The sequence below is a fragment of the Dipodomys ordii genome, unplaced genomic scaffold (genome assembly GCF_000151885.1).
Source record: "Dipodomys ordii isolate 6190 unplaced genomic scaffold, Dord_2.0 Scaffold10, whole genome shotgun sequence".
Taxonomy (NCBI): domain Eukaryota; kingdom Metazoa; phylum Chordata; class Mammalia; order Rodentia; family Heteromyidae; genus Dipodomys; species Dipodomys ordii.
In genome coordinates, this window is record NW_012267226.1 from 9,963,782 (window position 1) to 9,980,100 (window position 16,319).

General features: G+C 39.5%; 1 protein-coding gene across 3 annotated transcripts in view; it reads right to left on the minus strand.

Moving 5' to 3' along the window:
* The window catches only part of Fam118b (family with sequence similarity 118, member B), a 35,629-nt gene that overhangs the window by 13,757 nt on the left and 5,553 nt on the right, over positions 1-16,319 (minus strand). For 2 of the 3 annotated variants that reach the window (XM_013009699.1, XM_013009698.1), the window contains exons 1-3: positions 9,688-9,745; positions 5,009-5,101; positions 2,196-2,448 (exon numbers count right to left, since the gene is read on the minus strand). In XM_013009699.1, coding sequence (XP_012865153.1) covers positions 2,196-2,448; positions 5,009-5,101; positions 9,688-9,743 — 402 coding nt within the window. In that variant the 5' untranslated portion in view covers positions 9,744-9,745. Of the gene's footprint in view, positions 1-2,195; positions 2,449-5,008; positions 5,102-9,687; positions 9,746-16,319 lie in introns of those variants that run through there. The other variant, XM_013009700.1, reaches the window with a different exon arrangement.

A 16,319-nucleotide genomic window follows, 5' to 3' on the forward strand; every position in this document is an offset into this window, starting at 1 on the left:
CATAAATCATTCAATCTCTACTACTAACATAAACAGGAAGGAATGAAGCTTTTTCAGTAGCATTAATTTCCTCAGATTTGAAAGTGTTTTTCTTAGGGCACGTGACCCTAGAACCCAATTTCTCACCAGTTAGCCTCAGTAAGGACTGACAAAGGAATGAGAACATGAACAGAGGGGTCAGAAGTCAAAAGGAAGTGCCTAACTCCCACACAACTTCTGAGGACCTTGCCCATTCACTTCCAACAGCTCTGAGTCCCAAGCCTTCAGTTTCAGTTCATTCACCCTGTAGCTAGCTCATCTTTCTAATACCATACAAGAAAAAAAGAGACAAGCAAACAAAAGTCTCCCATCTCTTTCCCCAAGATTTACTTTGCATTTACTTTGGACTCTATCATTGTTTCAAGGTAATTAGTGCTCTAGCACAGTTGTAGTTCCCCAGTCCCATCCAGGTCTATAGGTACAAAACAAATGTTGGAAGGAAGGTTAAGTGATTTGCCCAGCGTTACAGTATATTTAAATGGCAGGATCTTTCTGATTCATCCAATCATGCCATCATTATTATATCCTTCACTACCAAAGACTTGATAGTCCAGAAAAGGCCAGTGAACTTAAGACTACCCTTAATAACTGGAGGTGTGGTTCAATGACAGAGTGCCTAATGAGCATGAGGCCTAGAGTCTAAACCTCAGTGACAATAAAAAGATTTTTTAAATGTCTTATGAAGAAGTAAAAATGATCAATTATATTAACTTTGACCCCTGACTGTAAGACCTTTTAATATTTGGTGTGAACAAACAAAAAAATGCACATAAAGCATTTCAGCTGCACATTTGGTGGTTGTCTTGAGGAAAAATTCACAAATGGTTATTTTAATTTTAAGCCAAACTCTAACTTCTTTCACCAAATACATTTTTTTTGGTGCAACAGTAATTGGGGCTTGAACTCAGGGCAATGTGCTCTCAGTCACTTTCTTGCTCATAGCTACAGCTCTGTTCCTTGATCCATGCCTTCAGTCTGACATTTTGTTGGTTAACTGGAGATGGAGTCTCTTGGACTTTTCTGCCTGGGCTGGCTCAAACCTTGAGCCTCTAGGACTGGACCTCCTCAGTAGCTACAATTACAGGTGTGAGCCACCATCACCTACTTCTTACTCATTTTGTTTTAGAAATAACTATTTTAATAAAAATGTTATTTTACCACAAGTAGGCTCATTGGAAAACAAGTTAATATTAACAAATTAGCATTCATTTTCCTCCTTTCTTACTTCCCAACTGTACTGGGAATACAAGTGTGTACTACCACTACCTCTTCCAGCACAAATGAATTTTGATTTCCACTATGTTTTTGGTTTTTGTTTTATTGCGGTAGTAAGACTTGGGGCTGTCCCTTAGCTTTTTCATTCAAGTCTGGCACTCAACCACTTGAGCCACAGATCACTTCTAGCTTTTTGATGGTTAACCGGAGATAAGAGTCTCTGAGATTTATCTGCCTAAGCTGGCTTTGAATCAAGATCCTCAGATGGGCTGGGAGGTTGGCTCAGTGGTAGAGTGCTTGCCTCGCATGCATGAGGCCCTGGGTTCGATTCCTCAGCACCACATAAGCAGAAAAAAGCCAGAAGTGGTGCTGGGGCTCAAGTGGTAGGGCACTAGCCTTGAGTTGAAGAGCTGAGGGACAGCGCCCAGGCCCAGAGTTCAGCCCCCACAACTGGCAAAAAAAAAAAAAAGGATCCTCAGATGTCAGTCTCCTGGGTGGCTAGGATCACAAGTGTAAGCCACCAGTGCCTGGCTAATTTTCAATAATTTAAGGTAAAGTAAGACATTCAAGTCCTTTGTCCACCTCAGTTTGATACAACAAGATGAAATTCCTTTAGAGTATTACCTCTAGAAAGAACATTAAAAAACTGGTTTTGTTTCATAAAAATTATCTCTAATTTTTCTGAGATTCCAAGAATTACACTCTGCAGTAATGAACAGAAAAATCAAAAATACAGTGGAAATGGGTACTAATTTTGTATATGTGAAAGTCTGATCACACACACAGAAATAAGGTCAAATTAATTACCCTGAAAAAGGCCCATTAATAGTTTGCAGAAGACCCAAACGTTACACAAACCTGTAAGTTATAAAGGAACATTCAGCATGCTAGTCATGATTTTAGGAAATCTGAAAGGGCATGGGACACAGGGCATTACTCACAGGAGAGAGTTTCTGAATAAGGTCATGGGCAACATGGACAAGGTTCTTATCTTCATGGAGACACTTCTGAAACTTTTTGCTCTCCTCATCTTCTAGAAGATCAAAATCAATGGCAGCATCCAGTAAAGCCTGAATTAACCCCTTCCAGGATTTCAGGGCTGGAACCTGAGGTGCAACTGCAGCACTGATGCCTGTTCCAATCACCAGCACAAGTTCTCGGGGCTTCTTAGTTTTTAAGCTTGGAAGCAGCTTCCTGAAAAAGCAAAACATATGAGGATTGGAATCTCCTATAGGTGTGAGAATGTGGAAAGTCTGTGTGATTAGCGCTGTAGTCAGCTGTCAAAGGCAACATGTTTCCCCGCTGTTAACTTTCATAGGTGTGAGGATGACAAAGTACTGGCTTCTGATACTTCTCTAATGGAGCTTAAGCAAAACAAAGGCCAAAGTGCTGTACCATTTGTGCTGGAAAACAAAGTAATAAACTTATTTCTGGAATCCTAAAAAGAAAAAAAAAAAATCTTAAAATCAACTTTTTCTTCATAGTTGTCTCAACCTACGAAAACCCATGCATATTAGGAAAAGGTCCAAATGTATTACAGCTCAGCTTAGTTCCATCAACTAGATCATATTTCAAATCAATATAATATTTCAAAAGACCACCTTTGCTTTGTATTCCAGAGAGAGAGAAAAAAGATCTCCATGCAAATTTAAGTTCCTATTGTTGAGAAATGTGTAACAAGAGAAGAAAGCAAATTAAACATTTTAACTCCAAATTTTGTTAAGCATTACTAACATAAAATTGAGCATGAGACTGATGGAACAATGTTCTAGATATCTTCAGGCAAAAAAGGAAAAAGAGAAAAAAAAAAAGGTCATGAAGATTCTGCAGACCCAGGAGGGGCCTCCCATATCCAAATAAACAAAGGATAGGATCCAACAGTGAGAACACCCCTTTCTCACCACACACACAGCTCTCTCTGAAACACTGATATGAGAAAGCATGGGCAAAGTTTGTACTTCTGTTCCTCACTATTCTTTCTAAAGCATTTGTTTAAAAAGAGTCCCTTCATTTTAATTTCTGCTGGTAGCATGCTTTTTTTCCCCCCAAGAAATTACCTTTTCCATTTCCAAATAATAATTTTCTAACTATTGTACTATTTACTTTTTTCCTCCTAATGCTGGAGATCAAACCCAGGGCCTCAAACATTCTAACCAAGCACTCTACCACTGAGCTACATTCTCAGCCTTTTTGTTTTTAGCTATGCATAGGTATGGATGCTTGAACTGTAATTTTTCCTAATTAAGAATTGCAGCCAGGTGCTGATGGCTCATGCTTGTAATCCTAGATACTCAGGAGGCTGAGATTTGAGGATCAAGGTTTGGAGCTACCCTGGGCAGAAAAGTCTGTGAAAATCTGAATCCCATCAGGAGATGTGAGGGTTCCTCTTCAGAGGAAAATGGAACAAGAGTGAGTTCCTCAATTGTAAAGCCTGGTCATTCTTGATACCCGGAAGAAAACCTATTACCCATCTAGTGTTTTCTCTTAAATGTTAGCAAACAACTATCAGTTGTTTACATTTGAGAAAGAAAAGTTCCTTACCCCAAGAATTACACAAAAAGAAACAAGCAGGTAGAGAGAAATTTGGAAGAAGACAAGGGGGGAAAAACCCCAGTATCTTTACATATATTTTAAGAAATTGTATCCACACAAAAAGACTTTTTAGAAATTAAAAATATAAAGCCAGGAGTGGTTCTCAGGAGGCTGACGCAGGAGGACAGAGAGAGTTTGAGGTCAACCTGAGCTATATAGTGAGATTCTGTCTTAAAAAATCCAAAACAGATATAAAAACAAAAATTGGGGGGGGGGGGAACCGCACAGAAATGAAAAATCCACAAGCTAAAAATAAAGGAGAGAAAGAATTCTAAAATAAGGGATTTAAAAAATTGAACAAAGTGTAAGAAAACTAAAGATGTAATTCAGAAGGTCCAACATCTGAAACACAGTCTACAAAGAGAGAGGAAAAAAATTGTAACGGAAAGTATCCAATATTTAACACAAGACTGTTTCTTCAAAGTGAAATTACTGGTAGCTAGCTTCAAAGAGCTCCAGTGTCTAAATTTGTATGAGGACACATCGTTGTGAAATTTCAGGTTACTGACAATAAGATGATCTTTCAGCTTTACTAAGCAGAGAAAATGAGGTCATATAATTAATACAAAGCACTACTGTGGTTTGGATCTAGGCTGGGAAGGCTTAGTTCCCAAAGCAGCAATGCTCAGGGTTGAGGCTTTTAAGATCATTAGATCACTAAGGCTATGATTTCATCAACACACTACACTGATAGATTAGTCTGAATAGGTAGGATTACAGGTGTGAGCCACTGATGCCTGACTGAAGCAAAACCTTTTTGTTTTGTTGTTGTGGAGCCTGAACTCAGAGCCTGGGCACAGTCTCTGAGCTTTTGCCCTCAAGGCTAGTAGTGCTCTACTACTTTGAGCCACAACTTTGCTTCTGACTTTTTGGTAGTCAACTGGAGATAAGAGTCTCATGGACTTTCTTTCCCACACCAGTTGGCTTTGAATCTCAATCCTCATCTCAGCCTCTTGAGTAGCTAGGATTACAGACATGAGCCACTGGCACTCGGCTCAGTAAAGACTTTTAAAACATATATTACCTTGACAAAATGAAATCCAAGATGAAAATAATTTTTCCAATGCAAGTCAATGTTCATTAGCGAAAGTTCATTATTTTTCTTTACCTCCCACTAATGGTAATTTTTTTATGTTCCTCTGATTCTCTTTCTCTTGTTTACCTGGGCTTTTTGGTGGGGGGTTCGCCATCACTGAAGAATCCAAAAATCTCGTCTATATCAGAGGCCTGGCTCCCTGTAGAAGCCATCCAGTTTCTAAAATAGATTAGACACCATGTACCACGATTAGATCTGTAAGTTATACCATTTGAAATTAGCAATACATTAAATAGTTTTAATAAGCTATATACATTTTTTTGTGGGTCATGGGGCTTGAACTCTGGGCCTGGATACTGTCCCTCAGCTCTTCAGCTCAAGGTTAGCACCCTACCACCTGTGCCACAGCACCACTTCCAGCTTTTTCTCCTGTGGTGCTGAGGAATCGAACCCAGGGCCTCATGCATGCCAGGCAAGCACTCTACCATTGAGCCACCTTCCCAGCCCAGCTATATAAAATTTAAAGGTGTTTTGGCACTGCCCTCTGCTTTACAGAAATGTATTTATTGGTGGGTATTCCAAACTTAAAGAATTAAATCAGTATAAAAGAGGTAACCTCAAATGAAGAGGACTTTGGTGCTCCACGGTGCCATCTTACTGCTTCTGTTTCTGAAGGTCTCCACCAACCTCCCAGCAAAACAACCACATCAATACTCTGTGGCCCTTAAGAAATACCTGTGATCCTCTCATAGGAGATGGGTTTGGGATACTTAGGAGATGAAAACAACCCATGAGTGCTACGAGTGCTAAGAAGTCTCAATTATCCATTTACCCTCAGGTGAAGAAGTCACTGGGTTAAGAATAATCAATACTAGCTTGCTTATTGTTACCAAACAACTGTATCCTCCTAGACAGCTAAACCTGGAGGGGGCATTTAAATCAAGTCACTGTGATAAATGGAAAAGGCTATTAACATTCAAAGATGTAAGAAAAAATGGCCAATTAGGTTCAAGCACTGGAATAACAAAAATTATTACAAAGAACTGTTTGTTTGAAACCTTAATAAACTTGCCAAATCTAAGAACTGATAATAGCAATAATATTTTAAGCATACACCATGCAGAAGACAATACACAGAGTTTGGGGTATTTTATCATTTTCCAATATCAATGTTCAGGAAGAACAAAATCATTAATAATCATTGCAGGTTTACTGTTAGAAAACTTTTTGAAAGCCCGGTGCCAGTGGCAGATACCTATAATCCTAGCTACTCAGGAGGCTGAGATCTGAGGATCGTGGTTCAAAGACAGCCCGGGCAGGAAAATCCATGAGACTCACATCTCCAATAAACTACTCAGAAAAGGCAGGAAATGGCACGCTATGGTTCAAGTGGTAGAGTGCTAGCCTTGAGTAAAAAGAAGCTCATGAACAGTACTCAGGTCTTGAGTTCAAGCTCTAGAACTGACAAAAAAAAAGTTTTTGAAAAAGTTTGCCTAATTAATTTTTTTCTGGTAAGCAGAAGACTCAGTTCCTTACTGTATATCCTATCTCATATAATAGAACCGTTCTTTGAAATTGTAAGTATTTGGAAAATAAGATTCATAAAATCATAAGCATTAGGAAATGAACGCTCTCTGGTCCAATATTTGACTAGCAATCTTGGGGGAGAAAGCTGGGCCTCATGAAACACAAGCAATTTTAATGATTTAACTCTATCATATGCATGCTTGTTAAAAGCAGACTGTAGATTCTTGCAAATGAAGTTGATTATTTTTTTTTTAGCCCAGCACTGGTGGCTCACGACTGTAATCCTAGCTACTCAGGGGGCTGAGATCTGAGTATCGCAGTTCAAAGCCAAGGGGGGCAGGAAAGTCCATGAGATTCTTATCCCCAATAAACCACCAGAAAACTGGAAGTGGCGCTGTGGCCCAGAGTTCAAGCCCCATGACCGACAAAAAAAAAAAAAAAAAAAAGTTGATTTTCTAGAAAGCACATTTAGTATATATGCTAAAATATTGAACCAGAAGCTCCAGAGGATTTGTTTGTAAGTGGGAATTGAGCTCAGGGCTTAGGGCCCCCATCTTGAGCACTGTCCTCCATTCCTTTGCTTTCTGCCTGCTTTCAGACAGTCTTGCGCTTTTGCTTGGGATGGCCTCACATGATCCTTCTACCTCCGTTCTCTGCGTTCAGAGTAGCAGAGATTACAGATGTGTACCACTGAGCCAAGCTCCAGGAGATCTTACTACATCAAAAAGGAAACACCTGAATAAAAGGCAGTTTTTCTAGAGTCCATCTACTTTGGTATAAATATACTATTAATACTCAATAAGTAGTCAAATATGCCATCACACCATTCTTCCTTTAAGTGTATGTATCACTGTAGTCGAATAGCTTTCAGTTTGGTAATTCCAGCAAACAGCATTAGTCATCACTAAAATACTTTCATTAAATTTTAATTTATATGAAGTAATTTCTCACTTATAAGTTTATGTTCTAGGGCTGGGAAGGTGGCTCAGTGGTAGAGCACTCGTCTTGCATGCTTAAGGCCCTGGGTTCGATTCCTCAGCACCACATAAGCAGGAAAAAAAAGCCGGAAGTGGCGCTGTGGTTCAAGTGGTAGAGTGCTACCTTGAGCTGAAGAGCTGAGGGACAGTACCCAGGCCCAGAGTTCAGGCCCCACGTCCGGACCCCAAAAAAAAAAAAGTTTATGTTCTAAATATACCTTACTTATGTAACTATAACCCCTCTATACATCACCTTGACAAAAAAAAGTTTATGTTCTCAAAGGAAGACTAGTGATAAAAGTATGGTTAATAGATCAATTAATCAGTTTTAGGATATTATTTAGAGCTACATTAGGAAAAGCTTACACAATGTAACTAAATTATACCTAGGTAAAAATACCATGTGGGAAACATAAAAGAAAAATGTAAAGGAACATTAATCTTAATTTTGAAGAAAGGTATTTTCAGAATTTAGTGCTCAATTATTAAACCAGTTTGTTCCAAAACCTTTTTTATAGTACTTACCACATACCACACATTATTTATAAGTATTTGCTCCTTTATTTTCTTTAACTTTATTAGGAACTATGAGTTGGCCACCTGTACCCTCAAAATCCAAAATCTGAAACATGCCGATCAGTGTCAAGATGCCAAGAGTGGAAAATTTCACACTTAATCTCATGTGACTGATTATAGCAAGGTGCAGGTGCACTGAAAGTATTTTATGACACACAAACTAATTTTGTGTGAGATAACGTGTGTGTGTGTGTATTCCAAAATCCAAGAAAAGTTGAAACCTGCAACACTTCTGACCTCAAGCATTTTAGATAAGGGATTCTCAGCCTGTATTATGACACTATTTTACAGATGAGAAAACTGAGACACTGGCATACTTAGTAGTCCTGAATTCAAACCATGAAAAACCTTCCTTGCCAAGACCATGCTCTTAGTTACACTGTTACTAAAAATATTCTTAAATGTTAGCTTTTCGGTTAAAAAAAACAAACTTCAAAACTATCAAAAGCATATGTATACACAGAGCAGTAACATTCTACTAAAGCAGATTTACTTGAAATCAATCTACACACTGCTTAACTCATGACTAGGTCTTAATTAGGCACTACCAGGCAATCCCTCATTCAGAAAGCTAAGTGAACGAACCTACTTTCTCTGGTGGCAAGCACTGTGCTATGGACTTATTCTTTTTTTCTTTTCAGTCGATCAAGGGCCTGAACTCTGGGCCTGGGCGCTGTCCCTCAGCTCTTCAGCTCAAGGCTAGTGCTTTACACGTGAGCCACAGCACCACTTCGGCCTTTTCTGCTTATGTGGTGCTGAGGAATCGAACCAGGGCCTCATGCATGCAAGGCAAGCACTCCACCACTGAGCCACCTTCCCAGCCTTGCTATGGACTTCTCACCTGAACTCTAGATGCATTTTATTATTTTCTCCTGGGAAATATGCCTAATCATTTTTGTTGGATTCTATCTCTGACTAGTGGTCAAAACTTGATGACTAATCTTGAATACTAAACTTCCTGCTTTTTATTTACTATAGTGTCTACTGTTCTGAAAGCCCACTGAACCCACTATAATTTAAGAAAATTGCATAAGTACAACAGCTCCTGTCTGGAATGTTCTGTTACTTAGGAACGGATTGAGAAGTAATTCTCTCTGCCCACATAATACGTCACTTTATAACCATTCTGTTTTCTCATAGACAAAGGATGTCTCACATACTATCTTACATGTACATACATCAAATAAATCATGTTTTATTCCTGCTAGAGTAGTGTTTTGGGGACACCCCCTCAAACACACACATTGGTGTTTACCGTAAAGGATACACAGAATTGCTAAAGAGCTTCACAGACAATTGTGGAGACCTAACAGAATTCTTAACTTGTATCAACTAGCTCACATGTAAATTCCCTCACATGATCACTACGGAGGTTTCATTTCAGTAGGACTTGCTCTGTAGAACAGAAGCAGAAAATCTTCTGCCACAGGAAAACAAAGGCATTACCTGTGGCAGTATCTTTATTATGACTACTACGCCACGGAGAAATCCCTCAATGCTAACAGTACCACAAAATTAAAGTCAAATACTCAGTAAATGCTATAATCTCATTAACAAAAAAAAAATTTAAGGCTAAAATCTTCATGCAAGAAACAGCACATACTTTAAAACCTGTCAGTGTAGCAGGAAATATTATACTAAAACAAAATCAAAGTGAGTCTCCTAGGAAAATCCAACAAGAAACAAAGGAAAGGGTCAAGAGAAAAATCTACACATATAGAGGACCTGCGATCTGAAACCATCAGAGATGGCAGCAGCTCTTGCTTCCAAGGCATCTTCATGCTAGCACAGAGGGCAAAATTTCGCTCTTCTCTCTACGTGAGAATCAGAGAGGTCTCCCAGACGTTTTCCCCATTCTGATGGATGTCTCTGTCTTGGGCATCCAGTGTACAGTATCCAGCTCAAGCAAGTAGCATGCCAGAAGGAACTCGGAATAATATACTGTAGTAGACTGCCAGATAGAAAAAAAAAATCACATAGAAAAGTTCTAATGTTTTTAGCATTTTTGCTAGGAAATAGATCTACACATGCTTGAAAGGGTGGTATATTTCTGGCTTCAAAAAAGGTTAGTTGTGGACTGGAGGAATGGATCACATTATGCTTGCCGAGCAAGTATAAGGTCCTGAGTTCAGTCCTCAGTACCACTAAAAAAAATTAGAAAACAAACCAACAAAACAGTTAATATTTATCTATAGCAAGCTTCTATTTAAAAAACAAAACAGTAACTGGAATGGCTTATTTCTCTGGCTCACATCTGTAATCCTAGCTACTCAGGAGGCTGAGATATGAGGATCATGGTTGGAGGCCAGCCTAGGCAGGAAAGTCCGTGAGACTCATCTTCAACTACTCAGAAAAAGCTGCAGCTCAAGTGGTACAGTGATAGATCTGTGGCTTAGGAACAGTGAGTGCCCAGGCCATGAGTTCAAGCCCTAGGACCAAAAAAAAAAAAAAAAAAAAAACACCATCACAAAGGCTTATTTCTCTAGCATAAAGATAGAAAAGGTTTTTTTTTTTTATTTTTATCTTTTTAAGGATAGTCATCCTGGAGCTGGGAAGGTGGCTCAGTGGTAGAGCGCTTGCCTTGCATGCATGAGGCCCTGGGTTCGATTCCTCAGCACCACATAAGCAAAAAGAAAAAAGCCAGAAGTGGCACTGTGGCTCAAGTGGTAGAGCGCTAGCCTTGAGCTGAAGAGCTAAGGGACAGTACCCAGGCCCAGAGTTCAGGCCCCATGACCGGATCCCCCCCCCCAAAAAGGATAGTCATTCTATGACTTGGCAGCCAAACCCCTCTATAACTGTGGTTTCTGAATTAATGTCAACACATCTGATTTTTAGCAGCTGTGGAGAAAGGAAAAGCTATCCTGTATACATTATCCTGTATAAGGAGAATACTCCACAGCTTGATGGAAGTGAAGAAACTGAATAAAGTACCTTGTTTGAATGAATTCACTTTATGTTGTACATTGCAGCTTTTGCTGTCAGTGCATAAAGCAAGCTTAGCATTTTCTCCTTTGAAATCACACACAGAGATAGGAATTATGTCTGGCTGTGCAAGGATTTGATTACTTTGTGCATCCCGTGCTTGAAATATTTCCTTGACTGATGGTTAACTTACTGGACTCCTCTACTTTTATCTTTAAGGGTGCCTGACACCTTTGAGCTTCTATGAGATAATATCTATCTAAATCTATTACTTGAAAAGTTACTTTAACATAAGTTACTGGTAAAATGTCATACTGATGTCATTGACTCTTCCAGTTTGCCAGCAAACTACTTACATGTCTCAACACCTATATATCTCATCTATTTCTGATGAGAAGAATCTCACCATAAGTATGGTTTCAGAAAGACACAAAAGGGGGCTGGGAAGGTGGCTCAGTGGTAGAGCGCTTGCCTTGCATGCCTGAGGCTCTGGGTTTGATTCCTCAGCACCACATAAGCAAAAAGAAAAAATACAGAAGTGGCGCTGTGGCTCAAGTGGTAGAGCGCTAGCCTTGAGCTGAAGAGCTGAGGGACAGCACCCAGGCCCAGAGTTCAGGCCCCATGATCCGACCCCCCCCCCAAAATAAATGCAGAAAGACACAAAAAAACTGAAAAGTAGAGCCCAAATTCTAGTAGGCCATTGAATGAAAGTACCCAAATAAGTTATACTGATATTCTGCGATCAGAAGCTCAGATGTTGCTTCTATGGATCATTTTCAATTATAAAGCAAATGTAACATATCACATAGAAGGAACAAAACTGGAAGAAATAATGGATCTTCCAGATGAAAAGCTGGTAACTGGAGAGGTTAGTGTTACTGTGCAAAGAATGACAACTTCTTTGTTATTGCTTTCCCTTCTGCAAAGCTTCTGATAAGGGATATCCTGAAAATAAAAAAAAAAAAACAACACATGTTGCTAAGGAAGGAAACTAAAAATACTGATCCAAAATATTTTCTGTGTACCAAGTAGTAGAAAAGAAAGGAAAAAAGTGTGTGAAAAGAGAAATATCCTGTTACTGCTTTTAATATAGCAAAGACCATTAGAGGTGATTTTTATTATTTATTTTTGGTCAGTTATGGGGCTTGAACTCTGGGCCTGGGCGCTGTCCCTCAGTTCTTCAGCTCAAGGCTAGTGCTCTACCAGTAGAGCCACAGCACCACTTTCAGTTTTCTGAGATTTATTAGGTTTATTGGAGATAAGAGTCTCACAAACTTTCCTGCCCAGGGCAAGCTTTGAACTGTAATCCTCAGATCTCAGCCTCCTGAGTAGCTAGGATTACAGGTGTGAGTCACCAGTGCCTGGCTCGATTTTAGTTTTTAAATGGATCAAATGGGAAAGCTGTGCACACAAGTAAATCAACATTCAGACTAGCATTTTTCATGTATGACAATCTGACTGAGCAGGCAAAAGTAGGACTTCAGACTTGAGGCTTCAAGACCAGCATCTGGCACAAACTGAACATTTGACATATAAATCACTTTATTTTGGTAACTCAGGTTTCATGTATCTCCAATAGAAACTGATTTTTAAGGGTGGATTCTTAAAAGAACATTATCTGGCCAAAGACTCAAGGACATTAGTAGTTTGCTAAGAGAACAGAGTTTTTGTTTGGTTTTGTTGTTGGTTTTAGAGACTAGGTTTCACTATGTAGACAAGGCTGACCTGAATCATCTTGCCTTTGCCTCCACCATGTCCAGTGAAGACAGTTTTTCTTCTCTTACCAATCCATCTGAAATACTTTACAATGAGAGAAAAAGAAAAGCTTACTGAACAGCCATAAATATCAAGACACTAACTGGGTTACGTAATGGTTTAAAATCCATTCCATGGTTTCTCAGGATGTTTAATAAATTATTATTATTATTATTTTTTTGGTAAGTCATGGGGCTTGAACTCAGCCTGGGCGCTGTCCCTGAGCTCTTCAGCTCAAGGCTAGCGCTCTACCACCTGAGCCACAGCACCACTTCCAGTTTTCTGGTGATTAACTGGAGATAAGTCTCACACTTTTGCCGGGGTTGGCTTTGAACCAGGATCCTCAGATCTCAGCCTCCTCAGTATCTAGGATTAAAGGTGTGGATCACCAGCTTAAATTCCTTTTCCTGGCTATAAAACCAGGCATCATACAGCATCAGCCACCACTGGTCCTCAGTCTTTCTCCTGATCTCTCTCCTTCCTCACTAGGTTCAGTTCAAATGTTACCTTAGTAGGCTGAGGTTTCCTCCCTCTTCACCTAAAGCACCAAACCTGTATTTTAACACTTTATTTGCAAGCATATCTCAACAGTTGTAGTAGTTATTGGCCTCTCCCATAAGAAAAAGAGCTCTTTTAGGGCAAGTACAGTATCTGTTTTACTGACAATCCTAGCCCAGTTTCTATTACACAGTGAGCAAATGTTTACACAGCACAGTAAATGTTAAAGTGTTTGCTGATTCAATGAAGGTGCATCCACCATGAATTAAATCTAAGAGATCAATTGGTATGTCTAATTTTCTGAGCTGTTAAACATCAGGAAGGACAGTTTTACCATTTTCTTTCATATCAAATATGTTCCACAGCAGACACCCCACTCACCTGTTTGAAGCAAATGGTTATCCACACACATAAATTCGCACATCTCCTTTGGAGGAGTCTCCTTTATCTTTTTGTTTTCCCCTTCCCAACTACCTGGGGCAAAACTAAGGTCACAGAGGACTAGTGTTGAAAGTCTACCAATGTGCTTTTAGAAAACAAAGCTATATGCATTTAAATCAGTCCACTTCCAATTTGTGGTTTTCCTATGGTCTGACCTTGATATAGTCTATGTTTACAGAGTTTAAAATGACAGGAATCACATTAGTCACAAGTTGTCGAACTTCCATGTTCAAAGACCTTTACATGTTAGGCACTGTTAGGAATATTAAAATTATTGCATACAATTCATCTCCTCAAATATTACACAGGATTTCTACTATGGCTCAACTATTCAGAAACATCCACTCTCTGACAAAATAGACTCCATTATCATTGTACATGAAAACATCCTGGATAAGGCAACCCAAGCGCACAGATGGTAAGCAGTTTGCTAGAGGTCACCTGGCTAATACAAGGAAGACAGGGGACTCTGAGTAGAGAGTCTACCTTGTTAAGATACAATGTGTCTTACCAAAGATGAGCAAGAGAAGGTCTATATCCTTATCAAGTTTATGTTTTTAGGGGCAACTACTATAAACAAGTACGAGTTATATAACAAGTCTGTACCAAGTTTAGCAAGCACACAGGAGATACTGAGGAGATAACACCTGTGCTGGAGGTAGATCAAGGAAAGCCTGGAGATAATGAAACCCTAAAGGCAAAATTCAACAAAGCGTAGGTATTTATCTTCTAGCAACTTGATTCCATCTCACCGTTTCCTGGTTTCCCTTACACTTCTCTAAGCAGAAGATCTCTTCTGTCCATCGCCTACAGTAGAGGGTTCAAGAGGTTCTTCCTCCCCCTTCCCTTCACTCACTTCTTCCCTTCCCCTCCTCATCACTCCTAGGGTCAGAAATACCAAATATGAGGTAGCGACTCATTCTTAACTCAGCCTTGAAAGAGGGCAAGGAACAAGTCACTGTGGCAAGATATATCCAGGCAGACAATAACAGACACAAAGCTGGAGGAACTGAAGCCAATGCAGAAAACAGAGGAAATCTAAAGAATTACAGTGGGCCTGTCACATCCATGCAACTAGAAGGGACATTAAAAAAAAAAGTAATTGAAAAAGGATGGGAGAAAAGTGAAAACAAAAGGACATGAATGAGAGAACCAAAGAAAGATTCACAAGATGGTACACCCCATGAAGCCACAGAACAACAGGGATTGCACATATCCTCATCGTTTCCAGGGAGGGAGAAAAGAAAACACTTCTAACAAGGTCACATAAAAAGGAAAGGATCTGAACCACTAAGTCTGTAGAGCAATTAAAAAATAACAGGAGACAGAAAAGCAACATTTTAACATTCTCAGGGCAAATCATCTCAAACCTTCAATTCTAAAAGCACCAAAATCATCAAACAAGTATCTATGTAAAACAGTCATTGAAATGACTGTCAGAAAATTAAGTGCTTCAAGAACACAGGAGAGACTCCATGCCACGTGTGTCCTGCGTCCTGTCTCCTGGCTCATCTCCAGTCATCATGGTGTCCCAATTCAGCTCTCCATTGAAGCTGAACTGGTTTGTTGGTATTTTCTTTCTTCTCTAGCCTGTTTCCTAGCTGCATTATGTGTATTTGGGGTCTGCAGGCCTTTGTAACACCTGGCTGCCTGCAGCCTGCTAACTGTATAATAAAGACTCCAATATTCCAATCTTTAAAAAAAAAAAAAAGAATGCATAAGAGCAGTGGCAAAGACAGGAGGAAACGGCCCAGCTCAAAGGAACGAACAAACAGGTGATACATCAACAGCTGAGCTTACACAAAAATGTTACTGATAAGACTAACCAGTATATTGGCACATTTGGAAAAAAGTTAATAGTAAGTGCATGAAAAACAGGCACAGGGCTGGGAAGTTGGCTCAGTGGTAGAGTGCTTGCCTTGCATGCATGAGGCCCTGGGTTCGATTCCTCAGCACCACATAAGCAGAAAAAAAAAAGCCGGAAGTGGCACTGTGGCTCAAGTGGTAGAGCACTAGCCTTGAGCTGAAGAGCTGAGGGACAGCAGCCAGGCCCAGAGTTCAGGCCCCACGACCGGACCCCCCCCCCAAAAAAAAAACAAAACAGGCACAGACTAACCTAAACACAAGAAGACAGCTGGAAGAATCATATGGCTCAACAGCAACACTGTTTGGCACAAGTCTGATGACATAAATGCTGCCTGTTTTAGCCAAAGATTACAATATAACTATGTGAGGGAAGGACAGGGAAGTGGTGAAGCAGACAAACACACAGGACCTCTATAAACCTAACACTGGACGAAGAGGAAACAAAGTATACAAATGAGTCTAAATACAAAGTTTATACCAGAGGAAAATAACTGAGTGGTTGCTTCTAAAGAAGGAAGGGCAGAGGGAACTTTATTCATTATAAGCTTTTCAGTTCTATTTGGCTTTTATTTTTGAATTTTTTAAAATTTTATTTAAGATGCTGTACAGAGGGAAGAAATGTTTTTATCGATACCTGTTAACTCCAAAATCAAGAGATTGAGTCGTAAATGCAAGCAAGACAAGCACTTACAGTAATGACACCATTGTTGAAAAGCTTAAGAATATAAAATGTCAATGAGATATCTTCAGGGAGAAGGAATGGGATTTAATTTTATTACTTGTTGGGATATTTCTTAAATTATTTCTTTTTTTATTGTGAAAATACTGTACAGAGGGGTTACAATTACAAGGGCAGGATAATGAGTACATTTCTT